This window comes from Mytilus galloprovincialis, chromosome 12 (assembly GCF_965363235.1).
Source record: "Mytilus galloprovincialis chromosome 12, xbMytGall1.hap1.1, whole genome shotgun sequence".
NCBI classification, from domain to species: Eukaryota; Metazoa; Mollusca; class Bivalvia; order Mytilida; family Mytilidae; genus Mytilus; species Mytilus galloprovincialis.
The window spans coordinates 20,595,013-20,613,679 of record NC_134849.1 but is presented as its reverse complement, the minus strand read 5'-3'; the positions used below and the strand labels follow the sequence as shown (position 1 = coordinate 20,613,679).

Here is an 18,667-nt window from a genome sequence, read left to right as displayed (position 1 = left end):
ACAGACAAAAATATATACGAATGCATTGTAATCCAAGTGGCATACCATTAATTATATTAATCGTATTTGAAACCTACCTAGATAGAATATGACAGAAATTAACAAAAAAAAACATCAGAAATTCACATGTGATCAGATCTATAAATAAATCACTGTAAATAACAAACTGCAATTGGAGAAAACATGTATCACCAAATAAATGTAGAATATTTACAAACAATGAAGAATATACGATTTTCCAAGTCAATCCCGTAGTTTATTTGACGATTAACAGACAGGAATTAACATATATATATAGCTATTGTTTTATTTTATAGGGCAATTTTTAACAACTAGATACTCGTACAACAGATATTTCTGTATTAATCGATTGCATTTATAAATTGCAATACTCAAGAAAATGTGTAACGCACACTCACGATTTGTATTACGATACTAAATGGCAATAGACATCGATTATGTCGCCGAATATTTTTTTTAATTTTCCTCTTAAAATCCAACTTACAGAGAATATAGCTTGAACACTACCACGATTGCAAAGGACTTTTGCACCAATGGATTCGTCGTTAATTTGCAAATTACATTACCTGTTTAAACAATTATGTGGACAAACGAATAAGAAAGTCATGATAAAGTAAACATATCTGCCTTTATTATGATTGTCCAAATACATTCCTTTGTATTTCTGGCGTATCATGCTTTTGATTTCAACAGCTTGTACCTAAAAGACGATAACGGTTACCCCCCTTTCAATTTTATTTTCTGATGTTTTTGACAGTAGAATCCACATGTAAAATATAAAAAAAAGTATATGGAGTAGTTAATCACGTATACTTCGCTTTAAATAGATGTCTCTGTTTACTACCTTCAGTTATACTACTTTTATTATAACTGATGAGTGCAGAGTGTTTATTAAAATGCCTTCAATCACCGTATCAGTCGGAATTTTAAATGAATCGGAATAAACATATTATCTTGGATTACCAGTACCTTTATTTACTCATATGAAATAGCATGCTCCAATTACTTTTGAAACCGACAAACTATATTAAATTTCTAAAAGTTTGGATTTTCTCGCTGCTGCAGAGGAACATATTACACCATCACATTGTAAAGCCTCATCATACCACTGATAGGCTGTATCCTTATCACAGGATACCTTAAAGCATACTCCAAGTATTGTTAATGATTCAGATAATGTATCTGAGAACATAAAATTCCTATTTGTCACTGTACAGCATAAATCACGTAATGCCTGATGCCTGTTTGATATGTTTTCAAGATGATGATAACACAGAAATCTAAGACAGTGAAACAAAACAGTCGGTGGTATACATGTAAACTTGCCCCTGTATTCACTTCCAGCTGTAGTTCCCTTGGTATTAATGGTGAGTTCTGTAAGTATTGAACATAATTTACAGTTGCTATTCGCATCTTGTCATTCAGTGTCGTTGTCGAATTTACACTATTTCTGTAATTAAGTATATACTCTTCATTGTAGTTTGACAAGCTTAATATCAACATACCAGGTGAACATCTTGACAAAACATAATCCGTTATTCTTAGTGTAACATTGTACTGTCCCGTTACATAATAAAACGACGCGTATAATAACCAACCAGACACAGCATCTGTCTTTGTACTGTCTTTTAAAATTCTATGATACAGTTGGCGTATATTGTATGTTTCAGTATTTATCATCGGTGATGGTAGTAAATATATGTGATAACGTTTGTGTTTGTTGTTCGTTTTAGCCAATATTGATGGTGGCGGTAGTAATTGTGCTACATATTAACTTAGTTTAGCATAATCATATTTACATACATCAATAATAAATGTAGAATATTTTGACTTTATCAAAGATTCAGTAAATTTAAGTGCCTTTAAACATTTTGATATTTCCGATATCATTCTTATATGACATATTCTGTACAATAGAACGTCTAGCTTAATGAACGAAGATTCCCAATAGTTCCTTAAAAAACGAGGACTTCCATTGTCGTTCGGCAATAAACATTTTGTTAATTCGACAATTCAATCGCATGTTATGCCTTCCAAAACATTTAGCAGTTCTGTATTATTATCTAAGGTGACTTTTCCTAAGAACATGTTGTGCTCAGGTATAAAATAGTTCGGACAGTTACACTTCTTTACCCACAATTTCAACTTATCTAAGCAGGAAAAAAAACAAACAAATAAGTTTGATAATTGAAACGTGTCAATATCTACCTCCTCTGTGACCCAGAATAAAGCTGTCTTTAGAAAGTAAGAACACAATAAACCTTCGGCATGTTTTTTTGTGTTAACAATATTTGTTTATGCTAGTTTGAGGAAGCAGTAACATAACAGTTGGGTATAATTAAACGAATGAAGAAGTTGTTTTTCTGCCACTGAGAAAGATAATCTCCATAAAACATTACAATCTGGCATAGTTCTTGGTCCAATAGGAACTAACAAACATCCGTGTTGCTTTCACTTGCCAATTATGGAATTAGGTGGCCATTGCTGTCGATAACGCGTTGCCCATGATATTGTTTTATCAGGTAGATATTTACTTCGAAGGTAGAATGCTAAATCGAAGTGCTGATTTTGATCTGATAAACAGGGGCCGTGTGGTGTTACCTTATGCTGTGGAAGCATCATTAATATATTTTCAACAAATTTGTTCACTGATGAATATATACCGTTGCTAGTACTTTCAAAATATTCATATGTTAAAATGCATTTGCCTCCCCTCCTGCTACCAATCGGAGTCTTGCAAATCCAGGATGATCATTATCAGTCTCCATAACCAGTGTTGTACGTTGTACTGGGTATTTGACATTCCTTGTATCCTGTATTATTTCGACATATTTAATGACGTACATTATATCTTCGTCGCTTCCTGGTCAATCAATTCCTTCCGCTAAACTTCCGCTCGATAATTTTGTTAATCTCGACTCAGATGTATTAAATAACCAATCTTTTATGATGAACAGTTGTTGTCTTTTTGGCATGTCTATTTCAGTACCAGCTGTGTTCACTAAATGCTCGTATAAGTATATGTCCGTCAAATCATGTCCATTGCAGGGCAACTAATCTAAGAAATAAAATATCTATTATTGCAAACAATAATACTTTTCCACTGATTCACCTGATAGTAACCTGTTTGAACAGATCGAGAAAAAAATATATCATTAATATTGACTTAAACAAAATTACATGCAATTTTTTAATTTTAAACCTGTTGTTTCTATCTATTTATCAGATATTTTTTGTTACTCTGGTTAACTAATCAATGAGTGATATATTTCTCTTATAAGAAAATAACAAGATTCAGTGAATAAACTATACAGAGAACAATAGCTATTGTGTTTGTTCAAACGGACAAAATAACTGCCAAAAAGTTACATGGACAGGTAATTGTCAGGTTAATCTGTGGAAAAGTAGCATTGGATTCGCAATTAATGATTGATATACCAATCATGATGAACTTGTGTATAGAAGTTATAATTGCTATGCATATCAGGTTTTCTTTGATTCCAACACAGAAAGTGTGCTTAATTTATACAAAATAGGCGCCTTTCAGTGTTGTTGTTTTACGTAAAGGCAACCGTAGTGTATCGATGTTAAACTCTGGGATTGCCAAGATACAAATCAAGGAAACAAAAAGAAATGAGGATTTCATGAAGTTCTAACGAAAATCAACTAGGTTGATAGACATATCGTCTATTGCTATGTATGCATCATCCGCTATTGAGATCCACACACGATGAAAATGTCAAAATCGGTAAAATAATATTTTAATATTTTTCACCTCGGAAACTTATTCGTTTGTTAAAAGTGATGCACACATAGCTCCACAGTCAACCAGATCATGAACTTGTGTTGAGTCGAGGTCATTCAAACTTCCGCATTAGTCCTTATGAACAAATTTTTTGTATGAAGCATGAACATGCTTACGAAGATCATATTGTACTTATCTACAGGAGCGTTACATATTGAATAAAATATGTAAAAGTCCTTGGAAGGATTAGAGATCAGGTGATTTATGAGCAATAAAAAAGAGACAATAGAAAAGTTGATATATCCGTTTGTACTTAAAACAATCGAAAATTTAAAATATGAAGCAAACCTTCCTTTTTTTGTCATGTCCTTACAACATATAGTAGTCCTTCATAACTTGCAACTCACTCAATATGCCATGTATAATATATCGAAAATGGTTCACTTCCGGTAAATATAAAATATCAAATTGGCAACATTTGGCAAAGTCAAATTTCCTGATTATATTAAGTCAACGAATCGGAAATTCGGGTTCATTGAATGTAACCTATTTATATATTTTGGTTTCGCCGGAAGTGACGTTTCTTGGAAGTTCTGTCAAACGATTTTACAATCTAAATAAATAATTGCCCTTCTCAAATGAAATGTTACCTTATGATATCATTTCTTTTAGATAATTCTGGTAATATCTGGCTCCAAAATGCATAGAAATGGTGAGAAAATGGTGACGCTTTATATATTTGCAAAATTGTCTAACCATTGATGAATATTTCATGTCAATATTGGCTCTCAAAGTCCAGACGAACAAAAATGGCTTCAGCGTTATGACGTTATACGATACTTACAGAAAAAAATAGCCTTTCAAGACGTCAACATGTTTTGAACTAACAATGTATGTACATAGTAAAGGAAGAATTTGCGTGTATCTTTGTTTCTTTTTCTTTTGATTTCTGGGCGAAATACCACCAAATGAAAGTAAGTCTCATCTGGTTGCATACAAATAAGGTTTTAATTTTACAAAATTAAATTAATCTTAAATTACATTGCAAAAAAAATGTCATAATCATTTGTCTTGGGTGTTTCAAAGCATCATTTTGAATTGGTGTTTCTTTGATAGTATTTTGGAAATTTGAGGTTACATTGTTACAAAAGCGTGTACACAGATAAAAAAAATACAGGTGCTCATTCAACTTGTTTTGAGTATTTTTGTTTATGAAATACATGTAATGTGATTTGTTTTAAAGTACTGGACAGGATAACATTTTACTCTAAGTATTTCTAACACCAATGTAAATTCTGTCGATTTTTTAGATAAACACATTTTTTCTTTTCAATCTGAATACAAAGGAGTAGGTTCAGTAAGACCCCTGTTTGGCCCCAACATATTTTTTTCAAAATTGTCATAATGTAAATTTAAGCTGTTTAATGGAAAGTATAATATTTTTGCAACATAAATTCGGGCTGGTTTTTTAACAACAAAAATGCACATATGTCGGTTACTAGCATCATTAAGTTATACTAAATTACTGAAATCTTCACAATTTTAGAATTTGAGTTTTCGTCTTAAATAGAAATGGCCACATTCGTGTTCATTCCTTATATTTAAATGTAAGTAGTTTTTAATGATAATACATAACATATATAAAAGTTGAGGGTGAACACGGATGCGTCCACTTTCATTTTTGACAAAAACTATATGAAAAGTGACATATTATGGCATATTGGATAGACTTGTTCATATTATGGCTTAAATCAGTTTAAATCATTCACATAAACTAATTGAATCGACTGAAGTAGCAACTTATATTAGGTGTTTACAAATTGTACAAAATCTTGTATCAGATAAACCTGAAAATTGAGGTCAAAATGGGCCTTACCGGACATACTCCTTTACAGAGAAACATATCATATTAAAACAAATATAACAGATGAGTTAAACAAATGAAGTACGATATTGTAAAATGAAATACAAAATTATGATGGCATACATGTTAAGTAAAATGTATAATAAAAGATTAAACTAAATAGAAAGAAATCAATACGATAACTTTGTATATACATTTACATTGGGTGACTTAGGTTTTTAATAAAACATTTAAAAATGATTGCTTTTTATATGTGCAAATTATACACAAACTAAAATGGAAAAATAAATAGTGGTATTACATCTTTAAAGTGTTGTGCACATGTCTTTGGCAACTGATTTTTTTATTTCTCATTCAGTACCTATTTTCCTGGTTTTAAATTTGTTGTAAAGTCTGTTATTGATGGAGTTATCAATATAACACTGTAAAATTACCTTTATTTTAATATATACTGTTCTCTAAGTAATCCGTATATGCGCCGGATGTTTTGTCAGGATATCTTAGGTTCAGTATATACTGTACGTGTGATTTCCTTCTGTCTAAACTAGGTTTAAACCTTCGTTCTAACTGTCTGATAGACAGCCCGAAAACGTCATTTGAGATAATGATCCCTCCATCCTCAGATTGGTAAACACATGGTAAGTATCTGCGACTTCTCTGTAAGGGAAACGTTTGACGCCGTATTTTTCCCAGTAAGTTGTTTTCCTCAATCCATGAACATTTTGTTCGTTATCCTTTTCATCGTTTTTCGAATTTCGGTTCATAATTGGCTGTAAAGTATATATGAACAATGTTTTGAAAGTTCAATATATCTGTTTAGGATGTACGTTTGGTCCATTATTACAAAAATATTATATCATAAAAAAAACTTACCCTTTATCCAAATAATTTTTAAATCTTTTAAAAACAAATGACAACTTGATCAAATCTAGCAGGAATTTCAACATTCGGTGTCAAAGCACACATTGCTGATATATTCCTTTATGTGATTTATTTTAACTTTATTTTTATATAAAAAGCAACATGTTCGGGTGATGACACCCATCAGTGCATCGTCGTAAATTAACATGTTTTAAATGTCAAAAGGTAAGACATATATAATCATAGTAAAGTTTGTTTATTCTTGTGGTCTGATGAACAACACAAACGACTAAAAACTTAACAGTGTGATGTGTGAAACTTTAAAAGACAATCAGGCTTGAAAAATAATAAAAATAACAAAAGTATCGAACTCGTATGAAAGTCCCTAAGCATATGACAAATTCAATAGCTCAAACACATCAGACTGATGAATAGGAAATGCTTTTTACGTGGTACAGTCATTTTCTTACATACAAAATGGTTGATTTATTCTGGTTTCATAGAAAGAAAAACCTCTTACCTTTATGACAATAGCATTGAAATCAATTTTGTCGACAACGATATGCAAACAAATAAACCCACACATAACTAATGTTAACAAGAAGATTTTAAAAATACGGGCACAGCAATTACCTTTGTGTTATAAACCCAATAAGTATAAAAACAAACAAATATGTCAGCAAAGAAAAATGAAAAGGAATATACACCAATCATATTAGCAATATCAAAGTCAAGAAAACAAAGATGTAACATACCTTAATCACGATAACACAATGACGGGATGTAAAAGTACCGTACAACGTCAAATGGATATAACCAAAAATAGACATTTTCGAAGACACATAAAATAATATTAAAATCATAAACAAATTCTGTACCAAAAATCTAGACTTCGAGACCATCGTGTATTATTTGTAAAGTTGATGAACTATCTTAAGTTCTTAGTACCTACCAATAAATCTTTTTTGGGGGGAAATAGACGAGATGATCTTTGACATACCCTTGGTTCATCAACTATTTGCTCAGATACTAGTGACGGTTAGGACAAATAAAAGCGGTCTCGTGGTAGATTACCATAAAGGCAACAGTATTTCAAAAGTCATAAACCAACTGAGCTAATACTTTCGCAAAATATGTGATATTTCAAAAGTCGTTGTCCTTTAAAATAAATCACAGTTATCAAAAGTCCACCTACCAAATTGCGCTCTTCTTTGTCAATTTCTCTGTTAATGGATAACACGGAAATATCATCCTCGGTTTTTGTATAAATAAATATGTCCTTGCTATTGACAATGATTAAATGTAAATGCCAGATATCAAACTTGTTATATGTCTTTAAAATGCAGATTTGATTAGATAGGAAGTTTTACATGATTGCCAATAAAACCCGGAAATATTCAAATGGTTATATAGTTGTGTCAGGTTCAAGTATTGAAATGTCATTACATTTTCGTATTTAAAGAACCACCCAAAAAAATATAATGACATGATACGAATGAAAGCAATTTTTTGTAAATCTACTTAACTATATGGGATTGTTTAATAGTTTAGATGTCATACATTTTACACTGAAAATAAACCTGATCAATTAAGTCACAGATTCCTTATCTTATTCCCCTGTTTTCTATTGGTGCAATTAACATATGTGACAGATGATACATGCAGTGAAAAAAACAATGATAACTGTTTCAATGCACCTGATTTTAATATCTTTTGTTACTTTATCTCCAATGTATTTTTTATATGGTAAAAGTTGGAATTCTTAAAAATCTCAGTTTAATTTCTGTGTATATCTTATGTTGATCCACATCAATAAACAACGTTGATCGAAAACCTCATCAATGGTAGGAAGCTTATGAAAAAACACTCATACAAACGTTGTAAAGCTTTATATTCCTTCATTTATATAATGAAAAGTAAAATGAGTAAAATATGTCAGATCATTTTGGTTAGTCGGAATATTTGAGGTCCTGGTGTAAAAATAAAACATTGTTAGATTTTTGCTAAATATGTGATATTGCTCAAATAACATTACATTCAAACCTTACAAACCTAATTGCGCTCTGTTTCAGTCAGTCAATCTATAAGTGGATTTCACGGAAATATTAATGTGTTTTTTTTTATTAACAAATGACAAAATTGAATGCAAATGCCATACATCACTTCTAAAATCCATACGTCATTTTAAAGGGTGATACTAAAAAGGAAATATTTACAGTTAAATTGTAAATCTTCAGATGCATAATTATTTTATTTTTTAAGTGTGAATTACATATTCGCATTTCGAGAATCCGTCTAATAGAGTTAATTAGAGTACCCGAAAAAAGTATTCTTTTATGATTCTACTGATCTTTATAGAAGTTGTATATCGTTACGATTTCATAGATAATTAATGAAAAATAAACTTTTTAAAATCAGGCACATATTCCTTATCTAATTCCCCAGGTCTAACTGGGTGCTTAGATACACATTTGAACGATAAGATATGTGATTTAAAACAATGATAAACATTTCGATGCATCTGGTTGTATTAATCTCTTTTGGTTTCTTGCAATTATGATTGTTTTATCTAAATGCCTTTTTATCACATAGTTTAAAGCTGATATTCTGAATTAATCACAAACGTCTTTAAAGGCTATTGTATTTGTTTTGCTTTAACGTCCAGTCAGGATAACTTAGAGTAGCACTATCAAACTGTTACAATCTACAGATTTTGCGATAAAAAAAAACAATTTACACGAAAATAAAATAAATAAAGTGCAATTCCTCTATCTATCTATCCAATATTGCATTACAGGAACAGTGTCGTTCTGGTAGGAAGGATCAGTTTTCAATATGTATAGGAGCGTCATTGATATTGGTAGAATTAAGTTCAAAATGATGGATAATAGTTTAATCCTTTTCTCGATAAAAATAGTGGAATGCAGTATATTGTAAGAGCCAAAAACTCTCATCTTTCAGTCATTTCAACTCATAATAACAGTAGATAATAATGTCCGGGTTCCAAACTGGAGTTGTATGTGCATTGTTAATGATAATGCATACTAATAAATACTGCCTATCAAAAATCTCAACTTAGGTACGAAGCTTATAAATATTCAAATAGAGAAAAATACATATGAAAATTTTGTAGAACATTACCATAATAAAAAGTTAGTAAGTATAATACATCAGATCATTTTGGTGAGTCGGACTATAAGAGGTCCTGGTGTGAAAATTAAACAATATAAAACTTTCGCAAAATGTGGTATTGCTAAAATTCCTTAAGCAAAAATTCATATTTCTTTGAATTTTTTTTACATGCATTCAGAACTCAACAAACTTATTGCGTTATAATTCTGTCAATCTATTACTGGATAACAAGGACATATTAAGATGTGTTTTTTTAACAAATAAATACGTCCCTGCTATTGACAAAAAATATATGCAAATGTCATAGATCACTTCTCATATCCATACCTCATTGAAAAGGGCGATACTAGAAAGAAAATATTAACAATAAAATTGTAAATCTTCACATTTCAAGTAACCATCCGAAAAAATTAATTAGAATACCGGAATAAAAGTATTATTTTATTGTTCTACTTAGCTATATAACAGTGTTTATTCGTTACAATTTCATAGATTATTTATGAAAAATAAACCTTATTAAATCTAGCACAGATTCCTTATCTAATTTCCTGGGTCTAACTGTGTGTTTAAATAAATATTTGAACGATAAAATATGCGGTTTAAACATTGATTGCCAATTCAATGCAACTGGTTGTAATCTCTTTAGTGTTCTTGCAAATGATTGCTTTATCTCCAATGTATTTTATCAAATAGTTGAACGCTGAAATTCCAAAAAATTTTCGGTTTATGTCTTTGATAATTTAGATCAACACTATCCAACTGTTGTAAAATTAATGTTAGACAAGACTTTATAAAAAAAGGTTTGACAATGAGAAATTCGATGCATTTGGAGAGCTCCTCTGTAGCTACATATATATATAGAAGCGTCACTGTTATTGTTAAAATTTAAATGAAAATGTGAGGGACAGTTGCTAAATCTTTTTCTCGGTAAATTGGTAGAATGTACAATATTGTGAGCGCCAAAAACTCACATTTATCAGTCATTAATAAAACCATGGTTCCAAACTAGAGATTTTTGTGCATTTCCAATTATGATGCTTACTCATAAAAATCGCCTCATCAAAAGAACAAAGTTTAAAAATATTTAAATTAAAAAATGTATATTAAAACGTTGTAGAACAACACATTTCTTTATTTACATAATGAAATGTTAAAGGGAAACTTCGCAAAAAAATCAAAAATTGATATTATGTTTATTCTGTATAAAAATGCTCAAATTCATAGATATTAAAGTTTTATTCTGCTAGATAAGAGATCACCATCGATTTTAAATTTAGAGTATCAATTCTCTGCGGTCGGCCATTTTGTCACCTTCTCCGATTTGCAGTCAAGATATGTCTAAGGACCAAAACTACAGTAACCCGATGTAGTCGTAATTGCATGTCGATATCTCGTCAATCGTACGGTTGTTTTATCCGACTTGTTAACTAACTTGATACGGGAAATTTTATTCTTTTTTTTTAAATAACTAGAATCTGTTATTTTTAGACTGATAATATAGGAATTAGTGAAAAAGTCAAAATTTCAAATCATAAATAAGTCTTCCGTGAAACTTGAATTGTTTTCGGAAATCTAATTAGTTCATAATTCTTTTATGTAATAAACTTTATTCAAATAAATAAGGATCTTCGCTCCACTGATCACCCGCATGGCTAAAGGTATTACTCCCAAAGGTATTGGAGGGGGTGTGAGGTGACACGTCCAGGTATTCAAACGATTTCCTGTCGAGTTTGCAAATTCATGCATCGTTTCACTTCTTAGTGTATTGATAAGTGTACACGGCCGATAACTTATAACTTTCCATTTTGAACTATTAGGTGTATATAATATACATCTCTATCTTGCGTGTCCGAAAGTGATATTACTAAACTCATACGCTTGTTTATGAATAACATTTCTGGTGAAAAGAAATTTATTGATAAAATATAAATAATACCAAAAAAAAAAACAAACAGATTTGATGAAATAAAAATCTATATACGTATTTTTTCCGAGTGTAAATTTGGTAAAATGTAATATTTACTCGTTGTGAATGGTGAAGGCCAGAAATATTGATTTGAAAAAATGTACGGACTTGTCGACCATTCGTATATACGCCTGGATTATAAGTTACGGAACTATAGCGCAAATTAAAATATATACATGTATACATAGAACATAAGAAAGAAACATACATTTTGCGTAAATTGGGGTAAAAGTTTTGTAAAATGACAAGTTCACGTATGCCAACAGTATGTAATCATCAAATGTCGATAGACTATTGTATACCAAAAGAAGAAGAAGAGATTTAAATACTGGTCGATATATAACTTTATTTGGCTCATCGAAGTTATGGACATTTATATATTAATTAGATTGTTCTCGAAAAAAGGAAGAAATTCGCCATCATCACAATTGTTCCGACATGCATGTAATATATATACGCAACTGGAAGTACACTAATACCGAGGGATGTGAATATTTTCCAGGAAAACTATAGAGTATCAAAGTTTCAAATCAATTTCGGGATTTATTTTCTCTCTTGATATTCAATGACAGCAATTTGCAGAATAAACTGCTTGTCCGCTTTACTGATATTCTTGCCAGTTGAAACAGACTTATAATTACATTAAAAAATAGGGAAAGATGACATTTAATTCGTTCATTTTTTTTATACATCGTTGGTCAAATAGCTAAAGTATTATATATAGTTACGGTGTGAGACGAAGAGTATTTTAAGAAGGACATTCCCGATTATGTATAAATTTTGTTGATGTTTTTCACACTTGAAAAGCATATCTGTTCGTAATTTGTTGATTTCATTCCAATTAGATCCTTTAATTTCCTGTCAATTTTTTAAAACAACTTTTTTCAAATATCTGAAGTATTCATGTGTTGTGAGATTTAAAATATTTTGATGAGCACATTAATTCCTAATAAGGTAATTAAAGATCACTTTGGATTGACTAAAATATATAATTGCAATTGTTAATGATCTGTTTGAAATATTTAAGGCTGCTGATCCTAATTTGAAATAGTACAATTTTTAGTTCATAAACTCGTGTTTAGAAGGCTATTTTGATTTATAAATACTTCAATTAAAATAATTCAGTATTTTATCGTTACTAAAGTATTCAAAAGTCATAATTCATTAAAAGTGATCTTATGCAAAATATAAAAATATACAACAGCTATCCAGTTATTGTGCGGTCTTATTATTCCCGTTAATTAATTTTAATTATTTTTTTTTACATTCATGTGTCTGAAACTTTGTCTGACTCCCGTTTACAATTGATACGAAATGTTCTTCACACCTGAAATGCCAGTGAACCGTGACGCCTAGATTTCACTGAATGAGGATCAAAAGATTAGAATTACATAATGCTAATCTTTTAATTACCTTGAGTTAAACTACGCATTCCACATTCTTTACGTGTCACAAAACAATACACATTTTATTGTTTCCACCGTACAAGCAAGTGAAAATGATTGCTGGAATGAAGCAAAAGGGGCAGAATACAAACATGTATTTTTAATACACTATCGATCATGTCAGTTTCATATGTTTGTTTAAAGTATTTTTAGAAAAAAAAATCATAAAAATGTTCTATTGTATGAATTACTTTTATTATTAAAATTCGTTTTAAAAAATCCACACGATCTAATTTTAAAAGCTGCATGGCTATCACTTATTTTTCGTTGGTTAATAGCTACACCAAAAGTCGTCGATGCACTTTAAATCGCGTTATTAGATGGTTAACGAACAAGACTTAAATGAGATATTTTCACTCCCGGCATGCATCAAAGACTTAAACTACGTCACATAAGTCAGGAAGTTTCAAAAAATAAAATTAATAATTTCCAATTTTCTTCTTTATTAGATTTCATTTCAAAATAAAACTTGGTGAATATGTTTTTTATGGTATTATGAACATAATAAGATGAAAAGTGAAAAATCGCGAATTATCCCTTTAAATAAGTAAAATATATCAGATCTGTTTGGTAAGTCGGAATATTAGAGGTCCTGGAGTGGACATAAAACAAAGTAAAACGTTAGCTAAATGTGTAATATTGCTTAAATAATATACACTCAAAACTCACAAACCTAATTGAGCTCTTCTTCAGTCAGTCTATCTATTAGTGGATTACACGGAAATAATAAAGTGATTTTTGTTAACAAAATAAATGTGTCACTGGTATTGAAAAACATTGAATGCAAATGCAAGATAGCACTTCTAATATCCATACGTCATTGAAAAGATTGAAACTATAAAGGAAATATATACAGTTAAATAGTAAAATTCAGGTGCATAGTTATTCTAGATTCCAGTTTTGTAACGTGCATTACATATTCACAGTTAACAAACGTCCAATAAAGTAAATAACAATAACCGTATGTTATCTATTTTATATGTTTCTACTTATCCATAGAGAAGGTTTTAATCGTTACGATATCTTATATTATAACCAAAAATAATGCATTTTATTTTACATATTTGGAAATAAGATTAAACAAATAATGTTATATTTTATTTATTTTTATCTATCCGATACTGCATTACAAGAACATTTTTGTTTGTTTGGGAGTAGATGGGTATCCAATATAAACATATAGATAGATAAATACGTTACTGCTGTTGTCAACATTCGAATAAAAGGGTGAGAGATAATTGTTTAATTCTGTTCTCAATAACAGTTTAGGAATGTAATATATATGTAGAACACGAAACATCCCATCTGTATATTAGTCGTGTCAAAACAAAATGGAAACGGGTATCAAACTTAGTGTTACAATTAAAAATTCCTTTTCATTTCTAATGATGATGCATATTTATAAATACTCTCCATCAATAACCCCAACAACGGCAAAAAGCTTATAAATATAAATAAAATCCGACACTAAGCCTAACATTAAACAGCTATATACATGTCTTTATTTATATCATTAAAAAAAGAAGCGTATAAGAAGATTTTGTGTTAAGAGCAATTATATATCGCTCTTCGTTAGTCACTCTATCTATTCCTGGATAACAAGGAAATATAAAGTAGATTTTCTACAGTTTATTAAAGCGTCCTGCTACCGACAAAAGTTTAATGCAAATGTCGGCGATTAATTCATTCCCTTACGTTATTGAAACGCAGATTCTAATAGAAAGGATATTTTACCAATCAAATAGTGTAGTTCAAGATATATCTCTCTTCTAATTGTCTCAATTAGGTAACGTTCATTATATATTTCCAATGCAAACATCAATTAATGGTAATTAGAATAAACGACTGTAATAATGTCTTTATGAATGATGTGTGCTACTCTTTTTAAAATTAACAAGCTTTTTAAATGACAGTAATAAAGTGATAGGATATAAAAAAGGCAATAAAACTGCAGAACAAAATGAAGGGTCTGATTTCGAGATATAAGCCATTGAAAATTCGGCGGGAAATAATTATCTCTAGGCTTTTCCTTAATTCAACATTTACACCCTTTGTCTTTGAAAAAGGCAACATGGCTTTTAAAGCTATACATAAGTAATACTCAAGTTTTGAAAAGGCAGAAAGGGGTTAGCGAGGAGAAAAGTGTATAAGGGCATTACATGGATAAAACCAGAGGTACGAACATCCTTACTTCAACTCAATGATTTTAGTGTTTAACTGTTGTTATATTATAGTTTTTAAAGAGAAAAAAAAAATAAAAGGGGAACACAAATTCCACATGCACTTTTCCTGGGTCCATAGACAATGCTTGACAGATAAAATATGCGATTCAACAATAATAGCTATAACATGCATCTAATTTTTACACTATGGACTTTGTGTACTTTCTACATATTTTGCAATAAAAGAATCGTAGATGCAGAGAAAAAAAACCACGTGTTCTCTTGTTGTCTGTCTACTAAGTACTGTGTTACAACTAATACTGTTGTGCGTTAAACTATTCTTTGTTTGCGACATTTGTGAAATTCCAAAAAAATATTATCAGTATGAACTAACAAGAATTCCTGACTAACAATCCTAGAAACGTTATTCTTTAGGCAATCTAAATACATCACAAGAAAATATAAATGTATGTTTTTTTTTTATAAATTAAATACGTCCCTATTATGTAAGAGGTCATTTTGTTTAAATCCATGTGTCATCAAAATACCAAGTATAATAGAAAGGAAATGGTATACAATTATCAATAGAATCGTAAACCCTAACATAATATGTTTTTATGTCCCAATTAGGTTATTTGTTTTATATGGTTTTTACATTTTAATAGTTGTTAAAAAAAGACTTTGAGAATAAACGAATGACATAATTTCTGGCGTTATAGATTTTCATTTATACAGAGATTTCTTTTATTAATCTAACACATTTGTTCATGCATTGTACCCGATAATGTATTTATCGCACTATAGTTCGTGAGATAATGGCAGTATCTCAATGAATTAGATAAGATAAAATTCGCCGTATTCAGGCGCGGATCCAGAGCTTAAGGCAGGGGGGGTGGGATGTTTTTGAACACTAGAGAAGTTTCTTGTTATACCAAACCATATGTTTTTCAATAAATGTCATACTTTTTGTTCATCCGGCATATGGTTACTAAAAAAAAACTTTTGATCAGTTTAGTTTTATAAATACCGATCGTATTTACCCGTTTAGGAATTGCAGTATAACCCCTTATATCTATAGCAGAACTATAATATGTAATACGCTTACATTTATAGGGATAGATTTATATCAAATAACATGCTCAAAATACGTTTTATACTAACACATAACATCACATCTCTAAAAGTTTTGATCTTCTTGCTTCTGCTGAACAACATACATAAAGATCACATTGCAAAGCGTCATCATAACACTGATATGCTGCATCCTTATCACCGGATATCTCATAACAGACTCCTAGGATTGTTAGTGAATTAGGTACGGTACTCCGTGGAACAAAATTTGTATCGTACACAGATAAGCACAAATCATATAAAGCTTGTTTTCTGTTAGATATATCACCAAGATGGTGATAGCACAGAAATCTAAGACAGTGAGACATAACAGTAGGCGGTACATATATGTCAACGTCATTCACGTCCGGTTGTAGTTCCTCTGGTATTAATGAGGAATTCTGTAAGTACTTAACTTTACTTACAATTGCTATTTTCAGCTTGTCATTTAGAGTCATTGTAGAATGTACATATTTTTTGTAGTTATTCATATCTTCTTCACTGTAGATCACACGACCACTTACCATCATATCAGTTGAACATCTTGAAAGAACATAATCTGTCAGTTTGAGCGTACCATAGTACTGTCCTGTTACATAATAAAACGACGCATATAACAGCCAACCAGATACAGCATCTGTCTTAATACCGTCTTGTAAAAATCTATGATAATGTTTGTGTATGTTGTACATCTCAGTTGTTATGGCGGGTTTTGGTTGTAATTGTGCCGCATATTGACTTATAGCAGCATGATGATGTTTACATACATCAATAATAAATGTAGAATATTTGGACTTTATTAACGTCTCAGTAAACATCAGTGCATTAAAACATTTTGATTTGTCGTCCAAACAGAGTCCACTTATCTCAAAAAAGAGAAAGTCTAACCTGATGAACGAATAACTACTATTTGTTCTCAATAGAGGAAACGTTTCATTGTTGAGCGAACATAAATTTTGTATCAATCCATCAATTCCATCGCACTTAATATCATCCAATACATTTATAATAATTTTATTGTTATCTAGATTGATCTTTCCGAGGAACATGTTGTGCTCAGGTATAAAATAGTTCGGACAGTAGCACTTATATACCCATAATTTCAACTTATCTAGGCAGAGCGAAAAACAAAAATATAATTTAGACAGTTGAAATGTATCAATATCTATTTCTTCTGAGACCCAGAATAAAGCTGTCTTTAGAAAGTATGAACATAATAAACCTTCGGCATGTCTGTTGGTGTTAACAATATGTTTTAATGTTAGTTTAAGGAGACAGTAACATAATAGTTGAGTGAAATTAAACGAATGTACAAGTTGTTTTTCTGCTGCAGAGAAAGATAATCTCCATAATACATAACAATCTGGCATAGTCCTTGGTCCAGTAGGTACTAACAAGCATCCATATTTTTTTATCTTGTCAATTGTGGAGTTAGGTGGCCATTGCTTTCGACAACGCGATAACCATGGTATTGCATCGTAAGGTAAATATTTATTTCTAAAGCAGAATGCAAAATCCATATTCTGACCTTGATCTGATAAACAAGGGCCATGTGGTGATAACACATGTCCTGGCATCATCTTATTTATATTACTTACAAATTCGTTCACTGATAGATATAAACCTTTGTTAGTACTTTCCAGGCATTTGTATGTTATAAATTTGTTTTCCCCATCCCCCCCTGCTATTAATCGGAGTCTACTAAATCCTGGATGATCAGTATCAGTCTCCATTAACAACGTTGTACGTTGTATTGGGTGTTTGATATTCCTTACATCCCGTATGACGTCGACGTTGTTCATGACGAACATAATGTCGATGTCACTACCTGGTAAATCAATACCTTCTGCTAAACTTCCACTATGTATTGTTGTAAATCCTCCCTCAGTTGTTTTATAAATCAAATCTTGTACGATGAATAGTTGTTGTCTTTTACGTATGTCTATTTCAGTTCCAACTGTATTCACTAAGTATTCGTATAGGTATCTGTCCTTCAAATCATGTTCAGTCCAGGATAACCAATCTTTTAAATACATATTAATGAAAGGAATGATATGAAAATTGTAATGACTTTGTGTATAAAAATTATCCTTGTTATTTATATTTGTCCTCTTTTTGATTCCATCACCACTAGTGTGTTTAATCTATACAAAATAGACGCGTTACAGTTCGTTATTTTGAAAACAAAGTAAAAAGTAGGTAAAATCTTGAAAATGGATTGCCAAGTTACAAATCAACGGCGCCAACGAAAAATAAGGATATTAACGAATATCTTACGGTGCAAAACTGGGTTAATCGACAGAGTAAAGGGTCCAGCTATGAACGTGTCACAATAGGAAAAACGTATTATACGATCTTTAA

At 30.7% G+C, this 18,667-nt stretch overlaps 1 protein-coding gene across 1 annotated transcript; it reads right to left on the bottom strand.

The window, feature by feature from the left end:
- Positions 1–1,048: 1,048 nt before the first annotated feature.
- Positions 1,049–17,886, bottom strand: LOC143055242 (cyclic GMP-AMP synthase-like receptor 2). The gene is made up of 2 exons (XM_076228375.1): positions 17,291–17,886; positions 1,049–1,262 (listed from the first exon to the last, which is right to left on the bottom strand). Exons 1-2 carry the CDS (start codon positions 17,884–17,886, stop codon positions 1,049–1,051), a joined length of 810 nt encoding a protein of 269 aa, XP_076084490.1.
- Positions 17,887–18,667: the final 781 nt, after the last annotated feature.